Raw genomic sequence first — 24,074 nt, 5'->3', positions numbered from 1 at the left:
ATTTGAGATTTTCTCTCTTTCTTGTGACTTAATGTTTTCCACATATAGCAGAGTTGTGGTTCTAGGTAGACTTCTGACCCACATGCACAATTTGCTCAGGTGGACAACAGTGCATTTTAAAGAGTTTATTTCTAAGAACAATGTAATCGTCTTGATGTGGAAGGATTCTCTCAGTGAGGGGAAAACAGGAACACACACCCAGAGGAACAGGAGAGAGGCAAGCTGAGAAAAGGATCCTGAAGGTGAGTAACTGGGGAGGATTCTGGCGTGAAACTACCAGGGAGGAATAAATAAATCTGGGCGGCTGGCCCACATTAGAGATAATCTTGACAGAAAGTGAAACAGATGGAGTATAAGTTGGAAGAGGATGGACAGGTCATGGGAAGAAAAAGTGAGCATTACTAGTTTTGATCAAATCTTCCATGTTTTCACATATTGGTCACTATATGGGAGTTTAAGAGTTTAAATTCATAACATTCACATAACAACAAGACAGAATCCAGTAATGGTTACAAGTTTTGGACACATTTTTTCACTTTCTTACATTGAATATTATCCAAGAACACTGCTAAACAATGAGTGGATAGAATTATGTTCTACAAAGTAGCAATTAAAAAACCTGACTAATACAGAAAACAATTTAAAGGAACTTCATTTCATTACGCTTGATGTGGAAAACATCATACCTAATTTACACTGTATAAACAGCTCAGATGAACACAAGCATTCCTAAAGAACTTAACAGTTTGAATGCAAATAGAAAATATGAATTCAGTTGAAAATAGTAATTTTTACATGTTTAATTTTTCTTTCCTTCTGACATAACTGACACATTATCTGATTTGCTGTAGATGCATCAGCAGAATGATCACTCAGAAATAAGTCTATGAATAAAAATCTTGAAATACGATGAAGCAAACAGCATGCTGCAGTATAATATCCTGAAACTGGAACATTTCTGAAGAAATTTAAAAGCGATCTGCCAAAGAGTGTGTTCTGGTGCTGAAAATTAGCAACAATGCTAATATGAACTAAAATGTAGTCAATAGCTTGTGGAGTATCATTATTATGTTGAGTAACATGGACTTACTTTGTTCTGGATGACAACATTGGTGTCTATACTAAAATTAGCTTAAATGCTATCAGTAGCACATGTGGTATCAACAGGATTTTAATTTACATTGACTTAATCCTTTGACTATGAAAAAACATAGCTAATAAATCATTTATCAAATCATTTATTAGCATTTCAGCTAATAAGCTGTTAGTTTAGGTTCAAGGATAATGTTAGCATGAGAGTTACTAGCATATCAAATGACTAGCATTTCGATGCTACCAGTAGGATGAGGATTATCACTAGCATATTGACTAACATAAAATTACTCCATTCAGAATGCAAAACATTAGTGTATAAGCTAAAATTTGTTATAATGCTATAATCTATTACCATAGATGCTGTCATTAGAATGTGTGATATTAAAAATATGCTGACATACATGGACTTACTACATTCAATATGCTAAACATAAATAAAAAAAACAGGTAAAATGTTTATTTTCTATCAAGCTAATGTTAGCATGATAGACAAGCATAATGACTGACTAGCATGTTGATCCTACCAGTAGGATGAGGGCTACTACTAGCATGTTAACTAATATAAAATTACTCCAGTCAGTGTGCAAACATTAGTTTATGACATAAAATTAGCTTAAATTATAAGGTTAGCTTAACTCCTGTCAGTAGCACATGGGGCATCACTTGTATGTAGACTTACAATGACTTACTGCATTTATTATGATAAACAAGGTAACACATTTTCAAAATCATCTAAAATGCTTACTTTAGCTATAGGACTAATGTTAGCATGAGCATTATTATTGTGCATGTTGAGCAACTAGCATGTAGACACTAGTTGGATGTATGTATTATCATCAGCATGTTGAGTAACATCAACGTACTCCATTCATTGTTTTGTCTTATGTAAAGCTTAGCTTTTTACAAAAGACCTAGCTAAAATAGTAATGGTAACTTAAATGTGGTATCACTAGCAAAGTACCATTCATGGAGTCTTGGTCCTAAGCCAATATCTCATTGAACAGTTCTCTCAACTTAAAATGTAGAGTAGGTAAAGAGCAAAGAGGCTTTTATTTTGAAATTTTTAGTAAACTTCGTTTTAAAAAGCTACACCAATCCCGTAACAGTGGTTGCAGCAAAGTAGCAATTACCTGCTGCGTAAAATATGAAGGCTTTTATTTTGTGGGTGCATTCTTTTCCATTGTAATTCAAAGCCATAGTTTGTTGCCATGTTTACCATGGAAATTGAAATGGCAACAGAAGTAATAACTCCCTTCTCGAGATGGGCAGCATGTTTTAATGTATATTTTGTGGGGTTGCATGCAGTGGTTTGGGCCACATTAATGGTGACGTAACAAAAATAAATATTAAAGAGACCAAAGTGTAGAGTAAGAGGTCCCCAATAAAGGAATGATAATAGTTCTCTCATACTTGCTTGTTCATTTCTGAGTGTAGCAGAAAAATATTTTTGCTATTTCATTGTTTTGTCTTTCAATCCCTGTGGCATTGAACTCAAGCCCTGTTCTTCCTCTTCATGCTCCTCTTCTTTTTCTTCTGTGCAGCTCCTCATATGGCCCCAAAGAGGAGCCAGTCTCCCATCTCTTGTCACACTCATTGGCTGAATGATTTGGTCTCTGAATGAGAGAGAGAAAATACAAACAGAACATCTGTAAAGCTTCACAGCACTTCTTCTACATTTTGTTGACAGGTCACCAGTGCATCGTAGGGCAACACAGAGACAGAAAGGACAAACAGTCATGCATACACACAAATAAGGAAAATTTTGATAGATCAATTAACCTAACAGTCTTTGGACTCTGGGAGGAAGCCAGAGTACCTGGAGAGAACCCACAGCATGCATAGGGAGAACATGCAAACTGCATGCAGAAAGACCCTGGGCCAGGAATTGAACCCACAACCTTCTTGCTGCAAGGCAACAATGCTACCAACTGTGCAACCCCAGTTTTCCTCTAAAAAATTAGTTTTCCTCTTGACTCGAAGACAAAATATAAGAATTTGAAATTAATACCATATTGAACAGCATTGATTTTTATTCATTTTTTTCTTTAGTTGAATTGTATGTGGCCCAGCCTAACTGATCTAAATGCCAAACTTCATAATGAAAAACCTGAATTTGTTAATTAAACTAAAAAAAAAAAAATCACTTGTACACAAGTATTCACACCGTAGTCACTCGGTCAGCCTCCAGCCAGGTCCTTCAGACCCCAGAGATTCAGCTGCAGTCTCAAAGCTCTTTCGTCATTGCAAGCCTCCATACCATCACCACCCACCAAGGATCGAGCTCCTGTGGCCACCAGGCTCCAAGTTCCTGTACCGTTGGGCGGTAATGGTCTCCATGCTCTGAGTTCCTTTGACACTGGCCTCTTGGACCTCTGCACCATCTTGGTTTAGTCGGTCCTTGTTTCAGTACTTTTTTTAATCCTGACACCATTGAGCTTTGCCAATTGACCTCTTGCTCACCTCTCTGACCAAGGTCTTGTTCTATGATTCCTCAGGTGGCCAGATGTAAAGGGGGTGTGGAGACATTGGGGGACACTGGTGGTTAAAGATTTCTTACATTTCATAAAACTTTTTATGGTTTTGTGGTGACCAAATTCTTTTCTCTAAGGGGCCAAAAGCGGAAAATAAATTAAAAATGCAAAAACTTTCTTTTCTTTTCTTGTTTTACCTGCTTGATAGTAAACAATCTAACTAATTAATTCCCAAATACCTAAAACATCTAAAAGGTTTCATGCTGTTGTCTTATTTGAAGAAAAACATGCCATTAACACATTTTTTGGGTCTTCAACTCAATTCCATTTTGTTGACTAAATTTTTTACCATTCTTGAATTGTGGTCAAACAAAATCATTTCAACAGCCACACTTTGGACACCCCTGATCCTTTAGATCAATGGTCCCCAAACTATGGCCCACGGGCCGGATCCGGCCCACCTCCGCATTTGGTCCGGCCCCCTGAACAATACCAAAGAGCATTTAGATTTTTTTTCATATACCGTATTTTCCGGATTATAAGCCGCTACTTTTTCCTAAGCTTTGTACCTTGCGGCTTATAACACGGTGCAGCTTATATTTGGATTTTTCTTCAACCACCAGGGGGCTCTTTAGCAGGAAGTGAATCATTGGAAGTCAAAATTGGAAATAAAAGAAGAAAGCGCCCATTAAAACAGAATTAAGTTTTAATAGGGAATTGAAATTTGAGAATGTTGTTGATCAGTTAAATAGCAATGAGGGGAAAAAGAAGATTTTTCATTTTTTTTAAATAATACTGTGATCATTATGAAAATTTGAGGTCTAGATTTTAGGATCCAGTAGATGGTAGTGGTGCAACAATAATTGATGCAAGCTGTCGTTGAAATCTAAAGAAGAAGAAGAAGAAGAAAGCGCCCATTTTCATTTAGCACATGCTAGTAGCAGACACGAAGGATCAGCACTACCAAACGGTAACTGTTTCCAAACAGTTACCGTTTGGAAACTGCCGTAATCAGTTCAGTTAAATCTAAACTTGGCAAATTTTTGTTTTTCAACCGTAATGAATGTGATATTCAATTGACCTGTTATGACTCAAATTTTGAGTGTCCGCCCCCCTCTGCTGCTGCTGCATCGTTGTGGAAAACCCAGAGTCTGAGGCTTATAGTCCGGAAAATACGGTATTTATTTCATAAATAGTGTTATTTCCTGGATTTTTTCTGAGAAGAACCTAGAGAGAGTTATTTTATTGTGCTTTCTGGAAAACAATAAATTTTTACATTTAGGCACTCCTGCAATCGTCACTCTTTTTCTGTTACAAACTGACTTTTCCCTTCCCACCAGAGAAGGGAAAAGTTATTTGGCCCTCACAGGAAAAAGTTTGGGGACCCCTGCTTCAGATCATCCTTAGATGATCAGTGGAAACAAGATGAACCTGAGCTCAATTTATGGTCATGGAACAGGGTGTGAATACTTCTGTACATCTTTTTTGCTTTGTTGCCTTTAATAAATTTGCAAAGCCTTGTTTTTTGCCTTTGTTGTTATGGGTCCATCCATCCATCCATCCATCCATCCATCCATCCATCCATCCATCCATCCATCCATCCATCCATCCATCCATCCATCCATCCATCCATCCATCCATCCATCCATCCATCCATCCATCCATCCATCCATCCATTTTCTTTACACCCTTGTCCCTTAGTGGGGTCGGGAGGTACTGGTGCCTATCTCCAGCTAACGTTCCGGGCAAGAGGCGGGGTCACCCTGGACAGGTCGCCAGTCTGTCGCAGGGCAACACAGAGACAGACAGGACAAACAACCATGCACATACATACTCACACCTACGGAGAATTTGGAGAGGCCAATTAACCTGACATGGGTCATTATGTTTAAAACATTTGCTGTATCATAAAATATAGAAAGAGGGAAACTTTCTGAGTACTGTACTCTGAATAACTGAGTAGACAAAAGGATACTGGAATCATGAGTCGTATCATATCAAGTGCTCTCACTGTGATAGTCTGTTGATCATACAGATGAGACGACAGGCCTCTTTCTCCTTCTCTTCTTCTGTCATGCCTTCCATTGGGTCGGGCTGCTCTGCCTCCACCCTGCCTGTCACCAGGTTAATCTTTGATCTGGCCTGGCGGTACTCCTCTGTGTCTGAGTCAGAGTCGCTGGAGTAGTGAGAAGCAAATTGGCCATCCCCAGAGTTCCTCCTGCCGTTCAACAGACCCCGAGCTGCCAGCAGCCCTGCAGCGTTCCCATAGCCAGTGTATTTAACAAAGCGGCTTACTGCAAAGACACACAGAATGAGAACCATACTGAGGCAACTCTTCACAAGAAAGTTTGTATTTCACACAATGGATGCGCATGCAGCTTTACTGCATAAAGAGCCAGGCCGGCCTTTAAACGTTCACTGGTTGCCAGTGGCAGTTTCTGATATGGTCGACATGGGCAACTGCCCAGGGCGGCATCTTATGGGGGACAGCATGAGTGTGCCCCTCCCTCCGGTTTATTTGAAGACACTGGAATGGATTGGTGGGCGCCAGAAAGTTGGTTCGTCCAGGGTGCCAAACAAGCTGGTTGCCAAGGTTCTTGCTGTTTTAACATTAGCTAGCACGTTGTCAGTCAGTGTTGTACAACTGTTTAACACAGCATGATAAAATGAGTTATTCTATCAAATTGACATTAGTGAATGAGATATGTCTTAAGCATTAAATGCAGGTGACAAGATAAAAGGCCCCAAATGTTGGACATTACCAATTAGCAATATTAAAACCATTTGTTCACAGTGAGATCAATGAGATTTGTTGAGTCCTTCTAAATAAAACATATGGTGAGCAATATGGCACCGGATTAGGGTTTTCCTAAAATGTAAGTTTTTCTTTAAAAAAATCCTAGTTTGGTCACACTTAGAGGGGAAATAAAGATGCAGCTGCATTCAGGAAGCCTTCAGAAGTTTAAAATGCAGCAGGTTGAATGGGAGGCAGTGTGAGGTATAGAGACGCTAAAAATAAAACCTGACAACTGCAAATGCGACAAAGCTGCGTACAGGAGTCGCAGCTGGTGAAGACTGCTGTCTTCCAGTTGTAAATGATTTTATTGGCCTAACTGTAAATAGTTCAAATAGTTAGAATAATGTATTCTTGTCTGCGTTCTGAAGGCAAGATACGCAGTAGAGTGGCTGCTGAAGCAACATCTGTTCTGTTCACCGATATATATTTAATAAGGTTACACAGAAGTATGAGTAAGACATCTCCATTTTTAGCAGATCCTCTTTATTTTTCACTCCATCCCCAAACACAACACAGCACAAAGGTTCCTGTCCTCAGATTGCCTGTTACTGCATCCCCCTTTCTAAGTAGGATCTGTTATGAGGGTCTATGAAAGAACATGTAGAAATGTAAACTTAAATTACACAGCAGAAAGACACATTCTGTAAAATAATCAAAATTAGTTCAGTAATCTTGCCCAACTTTTCCACAGCAGAATATTCTAGAACTCTATCTTAATATAACTGTTTATTTTTCTATTTAACACTAACAGTGCACAAACTTAAATTTCTTTCTAATCGCAGTCCAACATTGGAACTAAGATACATGCATCTCAGGACAAACATTGAAATAATTTCTGTAACATTTAACTTTAGCTACAAAGAGGGCGGCTTGACTGCCCAAACTGCCTACCTGAGTGCGGGGATTATTCTGCCTTATGCAGGAAACTCACTCAGTTCCTATTAGCAAATATAATCAGCTGGAGGTGTCATAGTTCTCTGTGCAACTCCACTCTCAGGTCTGATGGCTAACCTCCTGTTAGTCTCCATCTGGCCCAGGTGTGTGTAGAGCACCCATTATTTTTTTAAAATAAAGTCAATTGTTGTGTTAACTTTCCTCTACATTTGAGATGCATCATTAGCAGTCACAAATTAATACGATTCAGATGTTCATACATGTCTTCTATCGCTGTACAAGTAAGTACTTCCTCTCTACAACAAGGCTTCGTATAGAGTGCGAATGAAATAAACCTTGCTTGCTTGTTCTTTAGAAATACCATTAGATGGTGTATTTATTTGACCATGACTATGCCTGTTTTGTAGAACAAAAACTTTCAAGCATTTATGTTGACTCACAATCACTAATATCTTGAATGATTGGACACAAAGACATCTAAGTAAAACTTTTATGAGGACAATAACACAAACATGTAGAATGTAATTGTACCATTTTCTTTGCAGAGCACAAACAGCAGCTCTGCTGCACAGTCCTTAACATCTGTATCAACATGTGTCATCAGGCGGACTAGCTGGCCTCTTAGAGTACTGTCTTGCTCAGGCCGAACAGCAACGTCCTTCAGAGGAGGTAAGATCTGAGACAAAAGGTTATGAGAGAAAAAATACAGTTCTGATTCAAATATTAATGTGCTACTGTACCACCAATGAATCTCCTAGAAAAATATATGTTCAAAACTTTGTTCACAACAAATAAACATTCATTTACCTAATTTATTCATAAAATTAATAATATCCCATGCAGGAGTGTTGCAGTGCACTATCTTGCTTCTCAAGGCAGTGCATCACTCTCCTCCTATATTCAGGCCCAGTGAACTCAAATACTTATTATAGCTGTAAGTTTAACGTTAGCATGAGGCCTATGACTGGAATGTAGAGCAAGTAGCATTTATGTGTGTTATAACTAACATGTTGACTAACAGTGACTTAATCAAGTTAGTATGCAAAATATTAAGGTGTAAGCTAAAATTAACCAAAATGCTAAGATTAGCTCAAATGCTGTCAGTAGCATGTGACCTACTAGCATTTTGACCTACAAGCATGTTGACGCTACCATGAGAATGTGTTCTATTTTTGTTCTAAACCAATATCCCATTCAAGGCATTTGCCAACTTCATATGTTAAGTAAGGAATAATGAGGCTTTTATTTTTTAATTTTTCAGTAAACTTCATTACAAAAGGTCACATTAATCCCATGTGTAAAAGTGATTGGGTTAAACCATATAAAGCTCCAAACAGCAATTACCTGCTTTGAAAAAATTGAAGAATTTTATTTTGTAGGATATGTGATGCTCTTATTTTGACAGCTCAATGTGGTTGTCAGTTTAGGGGCATCAAGTTTCATGAGTCACATATTCTTCTCATGCTCTTCTGCCATCTTGCCTGTAGTAAGTGTTCAGTCAAGGTGGCATTTATGTAGTTCTATCAGCTCTGCCTTCCTCAATAGTAAGTGTTAAAACTACAGAGTGAGAGAGAGGGAGAGAAAATTCTATCTATTTGAGGCAGTCAGTTTCACTGAAAAAAGCAGCATTCAGGAACGATAAGACTTATCCGAAAACCATTGAAAGACAATTTGTCGTCTTCAGTATGACCATGATTCATATCTGTATCTCTATTTACTCTGGTTATTTTTATGTGGTTTTAAGTTTGAAGATCTGGAACATTCAGAGGTGATTAAAAAAGCAAACACAGAAGAGAGACAGAATATGAATGCCAGTGCAGTCAAAGAAAAAGAACAATTTTACCTTTTGCCTTAAGTAGTGACGTGTCTCCCTGTGAACCCGAGAACTCTCTGTCAATAAACTTAGAACAGGAGTCAGCTTCTCTTTCAGTTTCTGACCCTGAGAAAAAAAATAGGTTTGAAAGTTTTTAAAAGCCTATGAGACTGCATCCATCATAAAGAGCAGACTGAGTTCCATTCTATGGCCATGCCATCGAAAGCTGAGCAATACTATTGCAGGCAGTTCCTGGAACATCCAGGAACTGGATTTAAGAAACTGGATGTTCCAGGTATTGAATGTTGTGATACAGTCAGTCTCAACAGGGTGGAAGTCAGCAAATGCAGGAGACACTTAAAAGACGCATTGGCACCATACAAGGGAGTTTGATTAGGCCACATTATTGGTCAGCATGAGACCACATGGTTTTACAATTACCAAACCATGTGAAGACACCACAGCAGAGAAATCTGTGTCTACTTGAATTTCCTCAGAAATTCAAGTAATTTGGTGAATATATGGAAGAAAAATTGCAAATAAAAGTATCAATCTCATCACGTTAGCATTGATCTGATACTAATAAAGATTGATCTTTAGACCGATACGCCCAGCTTCTACCTATGACAGGATATCTACTTGCCCTGTTCAGTCGTCTGTCCATGAAGAGCACCAATGCGTGTACACAGTCCATGTTGACACCTTCATACTTATGAGACGCCTGTCCTACAGGGACAGCCAGCAGGACATCCAGGCAGGTCAGGGGCAGGGCTGACAGGATGTTTACTGTATGTCTGAGGGGAAAATACTTTATGAACGTCCTTCAACTGTTCTTAGTTCATTTTTCTCAAGCATATCTGTAACATGTATATAACAATGAATTGCTGGGTTAAAGATAACCCTCTGACCCTTGTAGTTCCTCCAATGTGTCTGCTCCATCACAAGACAGCAGCAGACAGTGGTGTAGGACAGCTGCCAGGCGGCGATATAAAGCAGCTTCCTCCTGGAAAGACATCCTTCTTAAATGTCTGGGAAGACATTTAAGAATGTCTTCCCAGACATCTCTGGGAAGACATTCCCAGAATGTCTGGGAATGTCAGATGGGAATGTCTTCCCATTTAAGATGGGAAGACATTCCCATTTAAGATGGGAATGTCTTCCCATCTTAAATGGGAAGACATTTAAGATGTCTTCCCAGACATCTTAAATGTCTGGGAAGACATTTAAGATGAAGGATGAAGACATCCTTCATCTTAAATTTCACCACAAAAAACAATCCTCTATAAAGGCATGGGCACATGAAGCACTCTGACAATCCTTATTATGCTTGTTGCATTAGCTGTTTTTATTTCATTTGGTTAATCCATTCCACCCTAAAATGTTTCACTGGCCTGGTCTGACCAACTCTATGAAAACTTTCTGAGGAACCCCTGCCTAACTATTTAGATGTTTGCCTAGCACTGGTGGCTTCGTGTTTTCACCTCATCAGGCTCCTGCCTGTATAACCTGTGAGCAACGTTGAAGATGATCTTGAGAATCTCAATAACATCCTGGGACACCTCCTTGGAGACAGGAGAGGAAGTGCTGTCAGGGATCAGCTGATTTCCGTCGGTCCATCTCAAGACCAGGCGCTGCTCCAAAGCTGAGGTCAGAACCAACACCCCACGTTCCTGAGGCAACCAAAGCAAAGCACTGAGTTCTACCTATGGACCGTGGTAAGAAGCTTCTGAAGCATTAGTTGTAATAAAGAAATTTAGTGTTTGTAAAAGTAATCACACCCTTTGAACCGTTTGCATTTTGTCACTTTACAGCCACATAATTCAATGTGTTGAATTTGGATTTGATGTGACAGACCAACACAAAGTCATACATAACTGGAATATGTTTGCAGATTTCCCATGAACCTCATGGTTCCTTCTCTGATTGAATATTTCTTTGCCCAGCTTTCATAAAACATTTATCCTCAGACGATGTTTACTACTTAGGCAACTTCTAAATCTAACCGGTCAGTCTGGAGTTTATTTAGGGGTCTTGACATAAAATTGATAATTGAAATCACGGTCAACTGATATGGTAATTAATTCATTGCTAACTAGAGTGTACAGATTGAAAAAAGAGCCATTTTCTGAAAGAACATTATCAGAGTAGTAATTAAGTCAAACCTATCCAAAAAGCTATATACATTTTGCATTAAAGTTGCAGCAAAAAACTTTTTTTTCAACCAAAAATTTTCAAATGGTAGTTTTAGCTTCTCCCAGTTCTAAGGTCTGAGCTTTTCATATGTAGATACTAGAATTATGTAATTAGCTGCTGATGCATCCTTTCCATCAGCAGTGTTCAAATATTCAATATAGGAATGAATTATTTTGGTGTGTGCATAAAACTGACATGACACTCTAAAAGTTGCATTAAAAGTCCATTAAAAGTTCCAACTTTGCATGATTTTGTAAATTATGATAATTTTATGCAAAGTTGGCATTTTTAATGGACTTTCAATGCAACTTTGCATTAAAAGTGTCATTATTTACTGAATGACATTTCATTACAACTGTCATAAACATTCATAAAGACTTCTTTTTCATGACAGGTGTTATGTCATGTTTATGACAGTGTCATGTCAGTCTTATGCACACCCCTTCAAATAAAGTGTTACCATTATGGGTAGTTACCATTATTTTTAATTGCATTTTTTATATATATTTCTAATATTGCATAAAAAAGGCTTAGCCTTTTCATTCTGTAGCTAGTTAAATGAACAATCTACAGAATGTATCCGTTTTTCTATCAAATTAATCATCAAAATAATCAAGAGAATAATCAATTATTACAACAATTGTTAGTTGCAGCTCAAAACAATGATGCACCACACACTTCTCAGAGTTTTATGTAGAAGTTTTTTTAACCTATCCGTCATTTTTTTTCTATATCACCATTATCACATCCTCAAATCTGTAGTTGTGACAGGGGAAAAAAATTAATGGTGGGAATACTTTTGCAAATTCATTTGCATGCTCAATGTTCCACAAAACACAAAGGTTTAGAGTAAATGACTTGGTACTTGTATAGCACTTTGTTAAGTCCAGAGGACCCGAAGGTGCTTTACACAGCTGGCTGCCATGCACCGGCACCACGGGGCCCTTTGACCCCCACCACTAGACAAGGCTGGTGGCAGGCAAGCCTTGCCTGGTGGTGACAGACATAATGACAGAGGTGGGTGGAGCAGGAACCAAACCAGCAATCTGTTAATTGCTGGGCAAACTCCTACCACCTTCATCACCATTGCCCCAGAGTAATGGTTAAGATTAGCAGTAGACTGAGATAAACTTTAGATTAAGCCAGGGGTTCCCAAACTGTGGGGCGCGCCCCCTAGGGGGGACGCCGTGTCATTGAAGGGGGGGCGCGGGAAGCCGTCTGGATGAAAAAAACAAAACATGTTTTGTTTTTTGTATGCGCTGGGTTTTTACCTTAGAATGGCCAACTCTCTGTTATTCCTATGTCAATTTGATACAGTAGGGGCTTCCACACTTCCCATATTTGTGTCCTCTGTCACTTTTATCAGCAGTTAAAACTGTTTAATCCATTGTTAACATGTTGTAACCTGTTTTTCCGAGCCGCCTTTAAACGCAACATGAGCGCTACGACGCTCGCGCTGGGTTTCCACCTGTGAAGGAGACCTGCTGCTGCTGGGCGGAGCTACGTAGGTTTGTGTTAGAATCACGGCAGCAAACCAGCAAAACGCAAAGAACTTTTCACAGTTTTTCCCTCCAAACTAACCGACTGAGTTGAGTAAAGCTGCTGGATGCAGGTAATGTTAGCTAAAAGATGACTAGCTAATATCAATACAGAACCTTAAGCTTAACAAGTACCTTGTAGGCTACCGATGTTGGTGTCTATTTTCAGCTACGTACATTCATTTTGCCCCCAAAAAAGTCGATGCCCCCCCGTCACACGCGTCGTTTCAACCAGACAGCCATTTGTAATCCATGGGGGGGGGGCACAGAAAATGTTTGGAAACCACTGGGGGGGCGCAGAAGAAAAAGTTTGGGAACCACTGGATTAAGCCATTTATAACTGTGATAGGGTGAGGAGTGTTTACCTGCTGCAGCTGTAGCCTGAGCTCAGGCCTCAGGGCTGTTAGTAAGAAGAGAAGCCTCAGTTTGTAAAACTGGCCAGTGGGTGGTGCCCCACTCCAGATTCCCTGCTTCAGACTCTCCCATAATCCCTGTAGAAGCCTTCCCATGGAGACAGACGTGAAGCTTTAAGTGAGCCAAGGGGTTGCTAAGCAGCTGTAAAGAACCATTCATTAAATCTTCAGAGCATCTAAGCTTTTGGTAGAACATGTATGAATAGCACTTTGGTGCTCCTCAAATGAAGAAATGACGCGCCAGTATGCATGGACTGGGATGGTGGTGTCACTGGGAAATCACGAAGAGGTGTGGTTACCCTCATTTCCATACAACCACACTGATTTAATTAGTAGATGCATAGCTTTTTGTAAAGAAAATTATAGCAAAGGTATCTCCTAATAGCAAACCATAGATGTCAAAATTGTTTAAAAAAAATCTGTCGAACAAAAAGGCATTCAGTGAAGGAAACCTCACAGAGTTGAATTCACTTAAAAGAGAAATTAAGAATGACATTAAAAAAAAGGCTAAATTGAATTACAAGGAAAATCTGGTAAAAGACCAATAATATATTAGGCCCAGTTTGGAATGGTTTAAAACAATTGTTGCATCAAAGATCAAGTGCAACAGAATTGTGGTTATTCCTGGTTTTAATTCTGATATCTAATTGGCAAATGAGTTCAATGTGTTTTACCCTAAGTTTGATTCTTCTGATTTTAGTAATGAGATCTAGATTCTGAAAAACAAACTTCTCTGATCATGTCCCATTTGACATTGTGTCTGTGTCTGAATCTTTTACACACTGTAAGGGTGGAAAAAGCCCAGGTTCAGGTAATACACTGCCTGGCCAAAAAAAGTTGTCACCTGGATTGAACTAAGCAAATTGAACCAAGCCTTCTATTGGATAATTATTTCATAGTCGATTGTGTTCCAGCTGGTAAAAAGTTATCTGACCCCAATTTGTGCATTAAGTTGCTTCTCATTTCTTAAACAACCACAAGAAGACATGGAAAAGATGTCAGTCTATTTGAGAAGGGTCAAATCATTAGTATGCATCAAGCAGAGAAAACATCTAAGGAGATTTCTGAAACTACTGAAAATGGGTTAAGAACTGTCCAGCACATTATTGAAAACTGGAAGGAAAATGGAGACCAGTGGTCTTCAAGGAAGAAATGTGGCTGGAAAAAAATCCTGAATGATTGCTATTGGCGATCACTTAAATGTTTGGCTAAATCAATTCGAAGAAAACAACTGTAGAACTCCAGTCTATGTTAAATAGTGAAAGTAAAAACATTTCCACTTGCAGAATGTGAAGAGAAGTCAAGGGACTGAGACTGAACAGCTCTATAGCCTTAAGAAAACCACTGATCAGTGAAGCTAACTGGAAAAAATGATTTAAACTGCTAGGGAGCATACAGATTGGACTCTGGAGCAATGGAAGAAGGTCATGTGGTCTGATGAGTCCACATTTACCCAGAGTGGTGGGCCACATCAGGTTAAGAAGAGAAACAGCTGAAGCAGAACCATTTCAAAACAATGGCTCAGTGAAAGCATGCTGCAAATCAAAGCTAAAGGTGCTCCAACAAAAATATTAGAGTGTGACCTTTTCTTTGATGGTGACTTTTTTTTAAAGTAATGTAAGTGGTCAACTGCTCTCCTCGTGTGGAACAGTTGGCTCCCATTTTGTATCAAATCTTCCAGATGTCACTTAACCAACAGAGGGTGCCAAGGTGCTGGAAGCAGTCCATCATGATACCTGTGGCTAAGACTAGCCAAACAAAAGTTCTTCAAAATTTTAGACCTTTTGCACTGACTATGAAATCCTTTGAAAAATTGATAAAGAGAGATCTCCTTATTCAGACTTAACCCTTACTTTACCTTTTGGTTGTCTGGTCGTGGGGTTGAGAATGACACCGCAACTTTACTAAATGTGTTTTAAACATCTTGAAGGAAACAAAAATTATGATAAGTTGCTATCTGTAGACTTCTCATTGGGTTTTAATAAAATCTAGCTCCACATTCTGATGGACAAACTTTTTAACTTTCACTTAGATTTCAATATGATGGGCTGAATTCTTGATTTTTTTATTATTTAACTGGAGGGATTGTGTAAAGAGGAATGGAAAAGGATCTCTGTCTGCTCCAATAATCTCTATGATTTTGTATCAAAACTAACTGAAGTTTTGAACTCTGACATAATACAGAAACAAGAAAACAACTTTAAAACTGTCACCTCAGTGCGCTGGCTCTTTCCCGGGCCTGGGGACTGTTGTAGATTATATTACACAAGACTTTCATGGCTTCCTTCCTGCACACCTCCCCATCATCCACTTTCCCATTTTCCTCACTGTCGTCTTCCCGGGCGTCTTTTTTCCCAGGAGCAAGCACAAGGTTCCCTACGTTCCCTCGCCGGTTAAAGGAGTGACACTCTGAAAAAGAAACTGTACACCTCTGATCGGAATCTACTGCTCCCTGACATCCACTTGCTTCTATTCCATGGATCTGTGTTCTGTCACACTGATCTTGAATTTTTGCTTTGTCCTGCTGCTGGCTGTGCTGCCGAAGATTGATACCTCCCAGGTGTGTCAAGGTGAGTAGGGCGCTATCAGTGATCATTGGTCCCATAGCTCTACGGTCACGAGAGAGGATTCGCAGAGTATGCAGACAAGCTCTTAGCACTGCAGGCTGCAACTGACCACCGACAAAGCCCAGCAGGGAAGCAGCCAGACTCTGCAGGGAAAAATATTATGATGAAATCTAAGAATTCAGCCTCAGCACAAATCAAATACATCAACATTTAAAGAGTCTTATGTTTATTACATGTGCTGCAGCATCATAGATTCAATTCAAATTCAAAAATACTTTATTAATCCCAAAGGAAAATTAAATGTTGTTGTAACTCATTAATTTAGATTCTTAAAAGAGATATTGTAGCTAGTGATGGCTGTTAGCAGGAAAAATCTCCTATAGCGGTCTGTACTGCACTGAATCTGAAGAAGCCTCTGACTGAAGATACTCTGTTGGGAAGCTAACACAGTCTCATGAAGAGAGGATGATCAGGGTTGTCCATAATTTTCTTGATCCTATGAGGAATCCTTCTTTGAATATTCATCTCCAGAGATTATGGAAATGATTATGATTAAACAAATCAATCTAGATACAGGTAAATCTGCTGTAAAAGATGACTGGAGGTTTTGGGAAGTCCAGAGGGTACAGGAGAACAAACAAACCACATCAGTTTACTTGGCCTACCTCTCTGAGAAGAAGATTTGGCCTCTCATCATCTGAGTCAATGTCCGAATCAGAGTTTGAAGCACAGTCCCTTATTTTGTTCTTTCTGAACTGATGAACCAAGAGATGGGAATTAGTAACACTGCACTGATGTTAGCATCAGTAATAATGGGTCACACTGCTATAAGTCATATGTTGGGTTTTTTGTGTGGATTTTTCTGTGTTCTCCGTTTAGTTTGAGTTGATTTCGAGGTTTCTAGTGTCTACCTTTGAGTATTACCGGTTTTTCCTTTGTCCACTAATTAGTAATTTGATTCACCTGTTTTCAACTGTTTGGTTAGCTATTTGGTTTGACGCGCCGCAGGTTTGTTGCGGCAGTCTCGTCTGGGTTTCCCGGTCTGAGTATCCTCTACGCTCTGTGTGAGTTTGTACATTGTGTTCCGGTGAGATCTGACCTGTACATCTTAACTGTGATGAAAAGTAAAAGTCTAACTATGACAAGACGAAGAAGGCCTCGTGGTTCCTGTCAACACCAAACACAATCATTCCTGACAGAAGACTGCCGCCAGACTGACGACAGGAACCACGGATACGGGGGCGGTGACTCCTAGGCCGTTTCTCCCCCCTGGGTGGAGAAACTTTTTTTATGGGGATTGTGATGACTATCTCCCGTGGGTCATCCCAGAACCCCGGGAGAGGAGTTCACCAGCGCCCTCGCCCCCGGACTCGGCGAAAGACTCCCGCAGGGAGGAGAGACCCGCTCCCGACATCGCCTCTGGTCACGATGGGGAGACAATGCTCCAGAGTCGAGGCTGTGAAGCCACTGTGGAGCATCTGGTGGGGTTCCTCTGGGGAGTTTTGCTGGAGGTCTTTCCAGCCTCCGATCCGTCTCCTGTGCCGGTGGGTCCAGCTTCCGATCCGTCTCCTGTGCCGGTGGGTCCGGCTTCCGATCCGTCTCCTGTGCCTGTGGGTACAGCCTCCGATCCGTTTCCTGTGCCAGTGGGTCCATCTTCCGACCTGTCTCCTGTGCCGGAGGTTCCAGCCTCCGATCTGTTTCCTGAGCTGGTGGGTCCGGCTTCCGTCCTGTCTCCTGTGGTGGAGGTTCCAGCCTCTGAGCCGTTTCCTGGGCTACCACAAGTGTTGGAGGTGTCGGCCTCCGACCGGTTTCCTGAACTGGGAGGGTCTACACCTTCACCAACTGAGCTGCGGGGGTCCTTTTTCTTCGATTCATCTCCTGTGGTGAGAGGTCCAGCCTCGGCTTCGGTTCCATGCCAGTGTTTTCCGATTCGGTAGCTGGAGCAGGAGGGAGGGGCTCGGGACGACGCCAGCATGAGGTGTTACGAGGAGTTATTCGCCGCCAGGGTTCATCACTAAGGTTACGTGGACGTTTCCGCCGCTGGATTGGTAGAGGGAGGCGTTCTCCAGTTCGAGTGCTGGGAACTTTGCTGTGGATCCTGCGACATGTGGTTCGTCCTCCAGGGAACATATTGACAATGAAGCGGCCACCGGGTCGTCCACCTGAGGGGCATTGGAGGTTTTGGTTACGTTCGGGTCGTCCTCCAGAGAGGTTCAGGCCCATAGACTGGGGAAATTTCACTAAGGTTACGTGGACGTTTCCGCCGCTGGATTGGTAGAGGGAGGCGTTCTCCAGTTCGAGCGCTGGGAACTTTGCTGCGGATCCTGCGACATGTGGTTCATCCTCCAGGGAACATATTGACAATGAAGCGGCCACCGGGTCGTCCACCTGAGGGGCATTGGAGGTTTTGGTTACGTTCGGGTCGTCCTCCAGAGAGGTTCAGGCCCATAGACTGGGGAAATTTTTTTTCTGTGGTCCCACCAGTTCGGTTTTCCGCCCTGCAGACTGTTGGGGGCTTATTTGGTGGAAGTCCGTCTGGGGGTGTTTTTTCTGTTGCCTTTCTCACGCCCGTTGTGGGTTGTTTTTGTGTTTTCCCTTACGCTCCCTTCGGGGTTTTGACTTTGGGACTGGGGGTGCCTTAGTGTTTGTTTGGGCGTCTGGAATCCGCCCTAAGAGTGGGGGTACTGTCATATGTTGGGTTTTTTGTGTGGATTTTTCTGTGTTCTCCGTTTAGTTTGAGTTGATTTCGAGGTTTCTAGTGTCTACTTTTGAGTATTACCGGTTTTTCCTCTGTCCACTAATTAGTAATTTGATTCACCTGTTTGGTTAGCTATTTAGGTTTGACGCGCCGCAGGTTTGTTGCGGCAGTCTCGTCTGGGTTTCCTGGTCTGAGTATCCTCTACGCTCTGTGTGAGTTTGTACGTTGTGTTCCGGTGAGATCTGACCTGTATATCTTAACTGTGATAAAAAGTAAAAGTCTAACTATGACAAGATGAAGAAGGCCTCGTGGTTCCTGTCGACACCAAACACCATCTTTCCTGACACTACAGGTCCTTCTCAAAAAATTAGCATATTGTGATAAAGTTCATTATTTTCCATAATGTAATGATAAAAATTAAACTGTCATATATTTTAGATTCATTGCACACCAACTGAAATATTTCTGGTGTTTTATTGTTTTAATACTGATGATTTTGGCATACAGCTCATGAAAACCCAAAATCACTGTCTCAAAAAATTAGCATATCATGAAAAGGTTCTCTGAACGAGCAATTAACCTCATCATCTGAATCAACAAAGTAACTCTAAACACCTGCAAAAGATTCCTGAGGCTTTTAAAAACTCCCAGCCTGGTTCACTACTCAAAACCGCCATCATGGGTAAGACTGCTGTCCAGAAGGCCATCATTGACACCCTCAAGCAAGAGGGTAAGACACAGAAATTTCTGAACGAATAGGCTTTTCCCAGAGTGCTGTATCAAGGCACCTCAGTGGAAAGTCTGTGGGACGGAAAAAGTGTGGCAGAAAACGCTGCACAACGAGAAGAGGTGACCGGACCCTGAGGAAGATTGTGGAGAAGGGCCAATTCCAGACCTTGGGGACATGCGGAAGCAGTGGACTGAGTCTGGAGTAGAAACATCCATAGCCACTGTGCATAGGCATGTGCAGGAAAGGGGCTACAGGTTCCTCATTCCCCAGGTCAAGCCACTTTTGAACCAGAAACAGCGGCAGAAGTGCCTGACCTGGGCTACAGAGAAGCAGCACTGGACTGTTGCTCAGTGGTCCAAAGTACTTTTTTCGGATGAAAGAAAATTGTGTCATTCGGAAATCAAGGTACCAGAGCCTGGAGGAAGACTGGGGAGAAGGAAATGCCAGAAGTCCAGTGTCAAGTACCCACAGTCAGTGATGGTCTGGGGAGCCATGTCAGCTGCTGGTGTTGGTCCACTGTGTTTTATCAAGGGCAGGTCAATGCAGCAGCTATCAGGAGATTTTGGAGCACTTCATGCTTCCATCTGCTGAAAAGCTTTATGGAGATGATTTCATTTTTTAGCACAACTTGGCACCTGCTCACAATGCCAAAACCACTGGTATTACTGACCATGGTGTTACTGTGCTCAATTGGCCTGCCAACTCTCCTGACCTGAACCCCATAGAGAATCTGTGGGATATTGTGAAGAGAAAGTTGAGAGACCCAACACCCTGGATGACCTTAAAGCCGCTATCGAAGCATCCTGGGCCTCCATCACATCTCAGCAGTGCCACAGGCTGATTGCCTCCATGCCACGCCGCACTGAAGGCTGCAAAAGGATTCCTAATTATGTTAAGTTATCCTGAATGCATAACTTATCATAATTATTTGAAGGTTAACTTTTTTGGTATTAAAACACTTTTCTTTTATTGGTCGGATGAAATATGCTAATTTTTTGAGACAGGGATTTTGGGTTTTCATGAGCTGTATGCCAAAATTATCAGTATTAAAACAATAAAAGACCAGAAATATTTCGGTTGGTGTGCAATGAATCTAAAATATATGACAATTTAATTTTTATCATTACATTATGGAAAATAATGAACTTTATCACAATATGCTAATTTTTTGAGAAGGACCTGTATATTGCTTTCATGCAGTACTTGTACTCTGTTTATTCCCTGGCGTGTTACACTCAATATGGTTGGTGCTCAGAAACGATGTTAAATCCAACATTGCCCCCAACTGGATTTCTTCTTTATAATATCTTCTGTCCTGTTTAGTCTTACTGGCCTTGTCTATATGGGTTACTTCACACAGAGAACATCATTCAGCATTGAGATACACTTTTTACAAATCTGTTTCACCAATTATAGATTGTTGGTTCCAGTGTTCAACACTAAGCTGGCCACCAATGACTCTTTCTCAGGTCAGTTTCTTTCCCTCCTTCTTTGGACTTTTAATGGCAGACCTTAAGACACTAATAACGTCCTAGAAGAGCTGCAGTTGCAAAGACGCATTGACCCTGTTGATTAGCCATGGCAACACAAAGATCTATTTTCAATATGTTGGGAGTGTTGTTACTGACCAGATACTGCTGGTGTGGGTTGTTTAAATAATCGGGGTATATTTTTGTGCTCCCAATAGACACTGAACTCTTGATGTTTATGAGTCTGATTTCAGTGTTACATATTAATGCGGTAGCATTAATATAGCATTGGTCCCTACTGTGTTTTTTCTTACGAAGAGCAAGGGGGTGCATTAACATCTGTCTTTTCCTTTTAATGAGCAATTTAGCTATTTTTTTTTCTCTCAGGTTAAACAAGGTCATGCACTAACATTAGTTCTCACCCTAAAATAAGTATTTCTGCTATTTCTTTCTTAGTGAACTAATGGGTAAAATAAGCATTTGAGCTATTTTTGATTCATTAGCCATGAATAGAGTAAGTCAATGTAACACAACATGCTAGTGATACCCCACATGCCACTGGCAGTATTTAGGCTAACATTAGCATTTTGGCTAATTTTAGCTTATCCACTAGTTTTAACATATTGAATGAACTATGTCCATGTTAGTCAATATTCTTGTGATTCTCCACATGCTATTAAAATTATTTTAGCTAAGCTTAGCATTGAAATTTTTAGCAGCAGAATGTTGGGTTCAAACTGACGGGCACACTTTGGTAGGCCCTGTTTAAATTTCTTCAGAAATGTTCTAGTTCTATCTAGTCTCGTGCAAGATTCTTGTGCGTCTTATGCCTGTAATTTGGTGAACACAAGTGTTTAAGTTAAATAAATATTTGTTTGCATTTCGGCTCTCCCTTGCCTCCGCCTTCACCAATCCTGACACTTTATATATACTGCTCAAAAAAATAAAGGGAACATTTCACGTTAATTTTGTGTGTGGCTCCAAATCCAGGCCTCCATTGGTTAATAAATTTGATTTCCATTGATGATTTTTGTGTGATTTTGTTGTCAGCTCATTCAACTTTGTACAGAACAAAGTATTCAATGAGAATAGTTCATTCATTCAGATCTAGGATGTGTTATTTGAGTGTTCCCTTTATTTTTTTGAGCAGTGTACATCTGTGGTCAGGGTTAAAAGAGTTATTTTTATATAGTGTTATATGTTATGTGTTAAAGGTGAGTTGCATATGTAACACCCTTCACATCATGTCCCCCTCGTGGGGACGGAAAAAAGTTAAGGCTCTGGATTTTTTTTCCACTATCAGCCCTGAACCAAACCCACCAAAAGAAATAATTCCTATTAAGAACAGTCTTGTGCACAAGCTGAAGCATACTACGAAAGTGAAGGTCAACACAGGGTAATATGATGAGTGATGAGGTATCTAAATAGCTTTGGAACACATGATTAATCGCTTTTGGAGGACACCCATCCACACAGAGACTAGATGTGACTAAACAATTTAAGCACCTTTTCAGATTAATGTAAGACGGTGTGAACTCATTGTCAGCACAGCTCTGTCTGGGTGATTTATTTACCTCTTCCAGTCGTTGTTGCTACAGACAGGTGGTCCGAGAATGAACAGCAACAGATGTATAATAAAGAAAAAGATAAGTGTAAGACTTAAAAAGAGAAGACAAAAACAAAGAAGTGGTGACATTCTACTATTGACATTTTGGACTTGGATAGTGTCTGGTCAGGAAAATGGGGATTCCTGTTTTGCAATGAAAAAGATGTCCAAAAATAGATTCAAAGAGATTATGACATTTATCCATTTTGATAAGAAGTAAAGTCAACATGCATGACTGTGTGATGCCTCCACCAAACAGCAGGTGGTGCTGTTCTCAACAATTGCAGTATTGTGTAAAAATGTTCATATTCTTAAAAATGTGGACACGGGTGTGGTCATCATTGATGACCGAAAGCAAAGCTGGAGTCTGTCCAGTATTACAATGACAAAAATACAGTATAAACATTCTCAATCAGATGACAAGAAAAATGCTTAGTAAAGGACTGCACATGGAGGTTGCCCATTGTCTTGTTTTATAGCAACCATGTTTTGTTCCAGACGTTCTGCAGCAGGGAGATGATTGAGGATAGACAGTCATGAAGGCAGGTGGAACATGATGGAAGTCTAAGCCGTCAAGACTCAAAAGTGCAGCAAGCTCAAAAAGGAGGCAGTTTTTTTGGATTACAATTCCAGGTTTTGGTGCCTGGTCTGCTGGTTCAAGGGATGTTTATGGGGAGGGAGTGTGGCTCCACTCTGTAGGTGGGGCGTTTCTTAACTTTATATGTAAATATTTTTACAAGATGATTCACAGACTCAGACATTTTGCTTACTGACCTTTTTTCTCTCTTGTGCCTCAGTATTGAAAAAGAAGCACTCTGCGTACTGTGAAGATATAAAAGAAAAAAGTTGAACTGAATGTTTTACAAAGATCAGCATAATTTGATAAAGATAAAACTTAAAGCAAATGATATACTGAAAAAATATTACAGCTGACAGCAAGACAATAATCTCAGTGACAATTAAAAAACATGGTAAAATTATAAATGGGTGACATTTCTATATTGCCTTATCAGGTCAGAGGACTTCAAACCTCTTCATACTCCAATCGGTCATTAACCCGTTCACACAATGATGATGTGAGCTACATTGTACTCACAGCTGCTGTGGGGTAGACTGACAGAGACATAACTGTCATTCAACTGGCCCTACTGGGCCCTCTGACTACCCAAGGTCACAACGACAGAGGGCAGGGGTTCAAACCACCATTTACAGGATGAATGGCTGTATTCATTCACTTGATTAATTTTGTCACAATATACCAAAATTATCTTGGTATTTGGAAGTAGATTGACTGTTCAAACAGCAGCAGCAGGAGTGGAGCAGGAGTGGAGCAGAGAAAGAGAAGCAATGAATGCTTCTCTTTCATATCGTCCACATGTTTGTGGACGATATGAAGCCAGAGATGGAGCCGATCAACTTGGTGCTCCTGCAGACATTTCAAACATTCCTCTAGGCATCGACAACCATTCTCATCGTGCCTTGCACATTGTTTCCATGGTTACAAAAGAAGGAAAATGTCTCATGCCAAATTGAGGCAGTCGTCATGGCAACCATCAATAACCTGGGTATTGTAGTTGTCCAGTAAGAGCTGGACAGCGTCCTGGTCTCCGAGGCTGATGCTCTGGATGATCTTCTCCACGTTGGGCGCCATGCCTGAGCGTCTGCTGCAGAAATATTCAAACTTATTTCCTGTAATCAAGAACCAACACTGAAGTAATCACTTTATGCAAGTGTCTTTATGTATGCACTTACATAAAGGCTCAGCAATTATAAAAGTAACTTTTACATAA

The 24,074-nt window shown here is 40.5% G+C and overlaps 1 protein-coding gene across 1 annotated transcript; it reads right to left on the bottom strand.

Moving 5' to 3' along the window:
* Window positions 1-1,805: 1,805 nt before the first annotated feature.
* Window positions 1,806-23,936, bottom strand: LOC106907067 (chaperone Ric-8A-like). Its single transcript, XM_088007907.1, has 13 exons — window positions 23,846-23,936; window positions 23,059-23,106; window positions 22,253-22,270; window positions 16,447-16,536; window positions 15,428-15,924; window positions 13,167-13,302; window positions 10,552-10,740; window positions 9,979-10,073; window positions 9,714-9,864; window positions 9,101-9,196; window positions 7,789-7,933; window positions 5,578-5,860; window positions 1,806-2,708 (listed from the first exon to the last, which is right to left on the bottom strand). The coding sequence occupies exons 1-13, from the start codon at window positions 23,933-23,935 to the stop codon at window positions 2,546-2,548; spliced, it is 2,001 nt and encodes a 666-aa protein (XP_087864033.1). The 5' UTR covers window position 23,936; the 3' UTR covers window positions 1,806-2,545.
* Window positions 23,937-24,074: the final 138 nt, after the last annotated feature.

This window comes from Poecilia mexicana, unplaced genomic scaffold, assembly GCF_051168715.1.
Source record: "Poecilia mexicana isolate PSO_F unplaced genomic scaffold, ASM5116871v1 scaffold_8, whole genome shotgun sequence".
Lineage (NCBI taxonomy): Eukaryota > Metazoa > Chordata > Actinopteri > Cyprinodontiformes > Poeciliidae > Poecilia > Poecilia mexicana.
Note: the sequence above shows the minus strand (reverse complement) of the source record. Positions and strands in the feature narration are given on the sequence as shown.

Bases quoted from the DNA above. Each gene is read 5' to 3' on its own strand.
- LOC106907067 (XM_088007907.1), bottom strand. From the start codon at position 23,935: ATGGCGCCCAACGTGGAGAAGATCATCCAGAGCATCAGCCTCGGAGAC. The intron at 9,197-9,713 runs GCAAGTAGATAT...TTTTTTTCTCAG, and splicing joins TGGACAGACGACTGAACAGG to GGTCAGAAACTGAAAGAGAA. The intron at 7,934-9,100 runs GTAAAATTGTTC...CTTTTGTCTCAG, and splicing joins GTCACTACTTAAGGCAAAAG to ATCTTACCTCCTCTGAAGGA.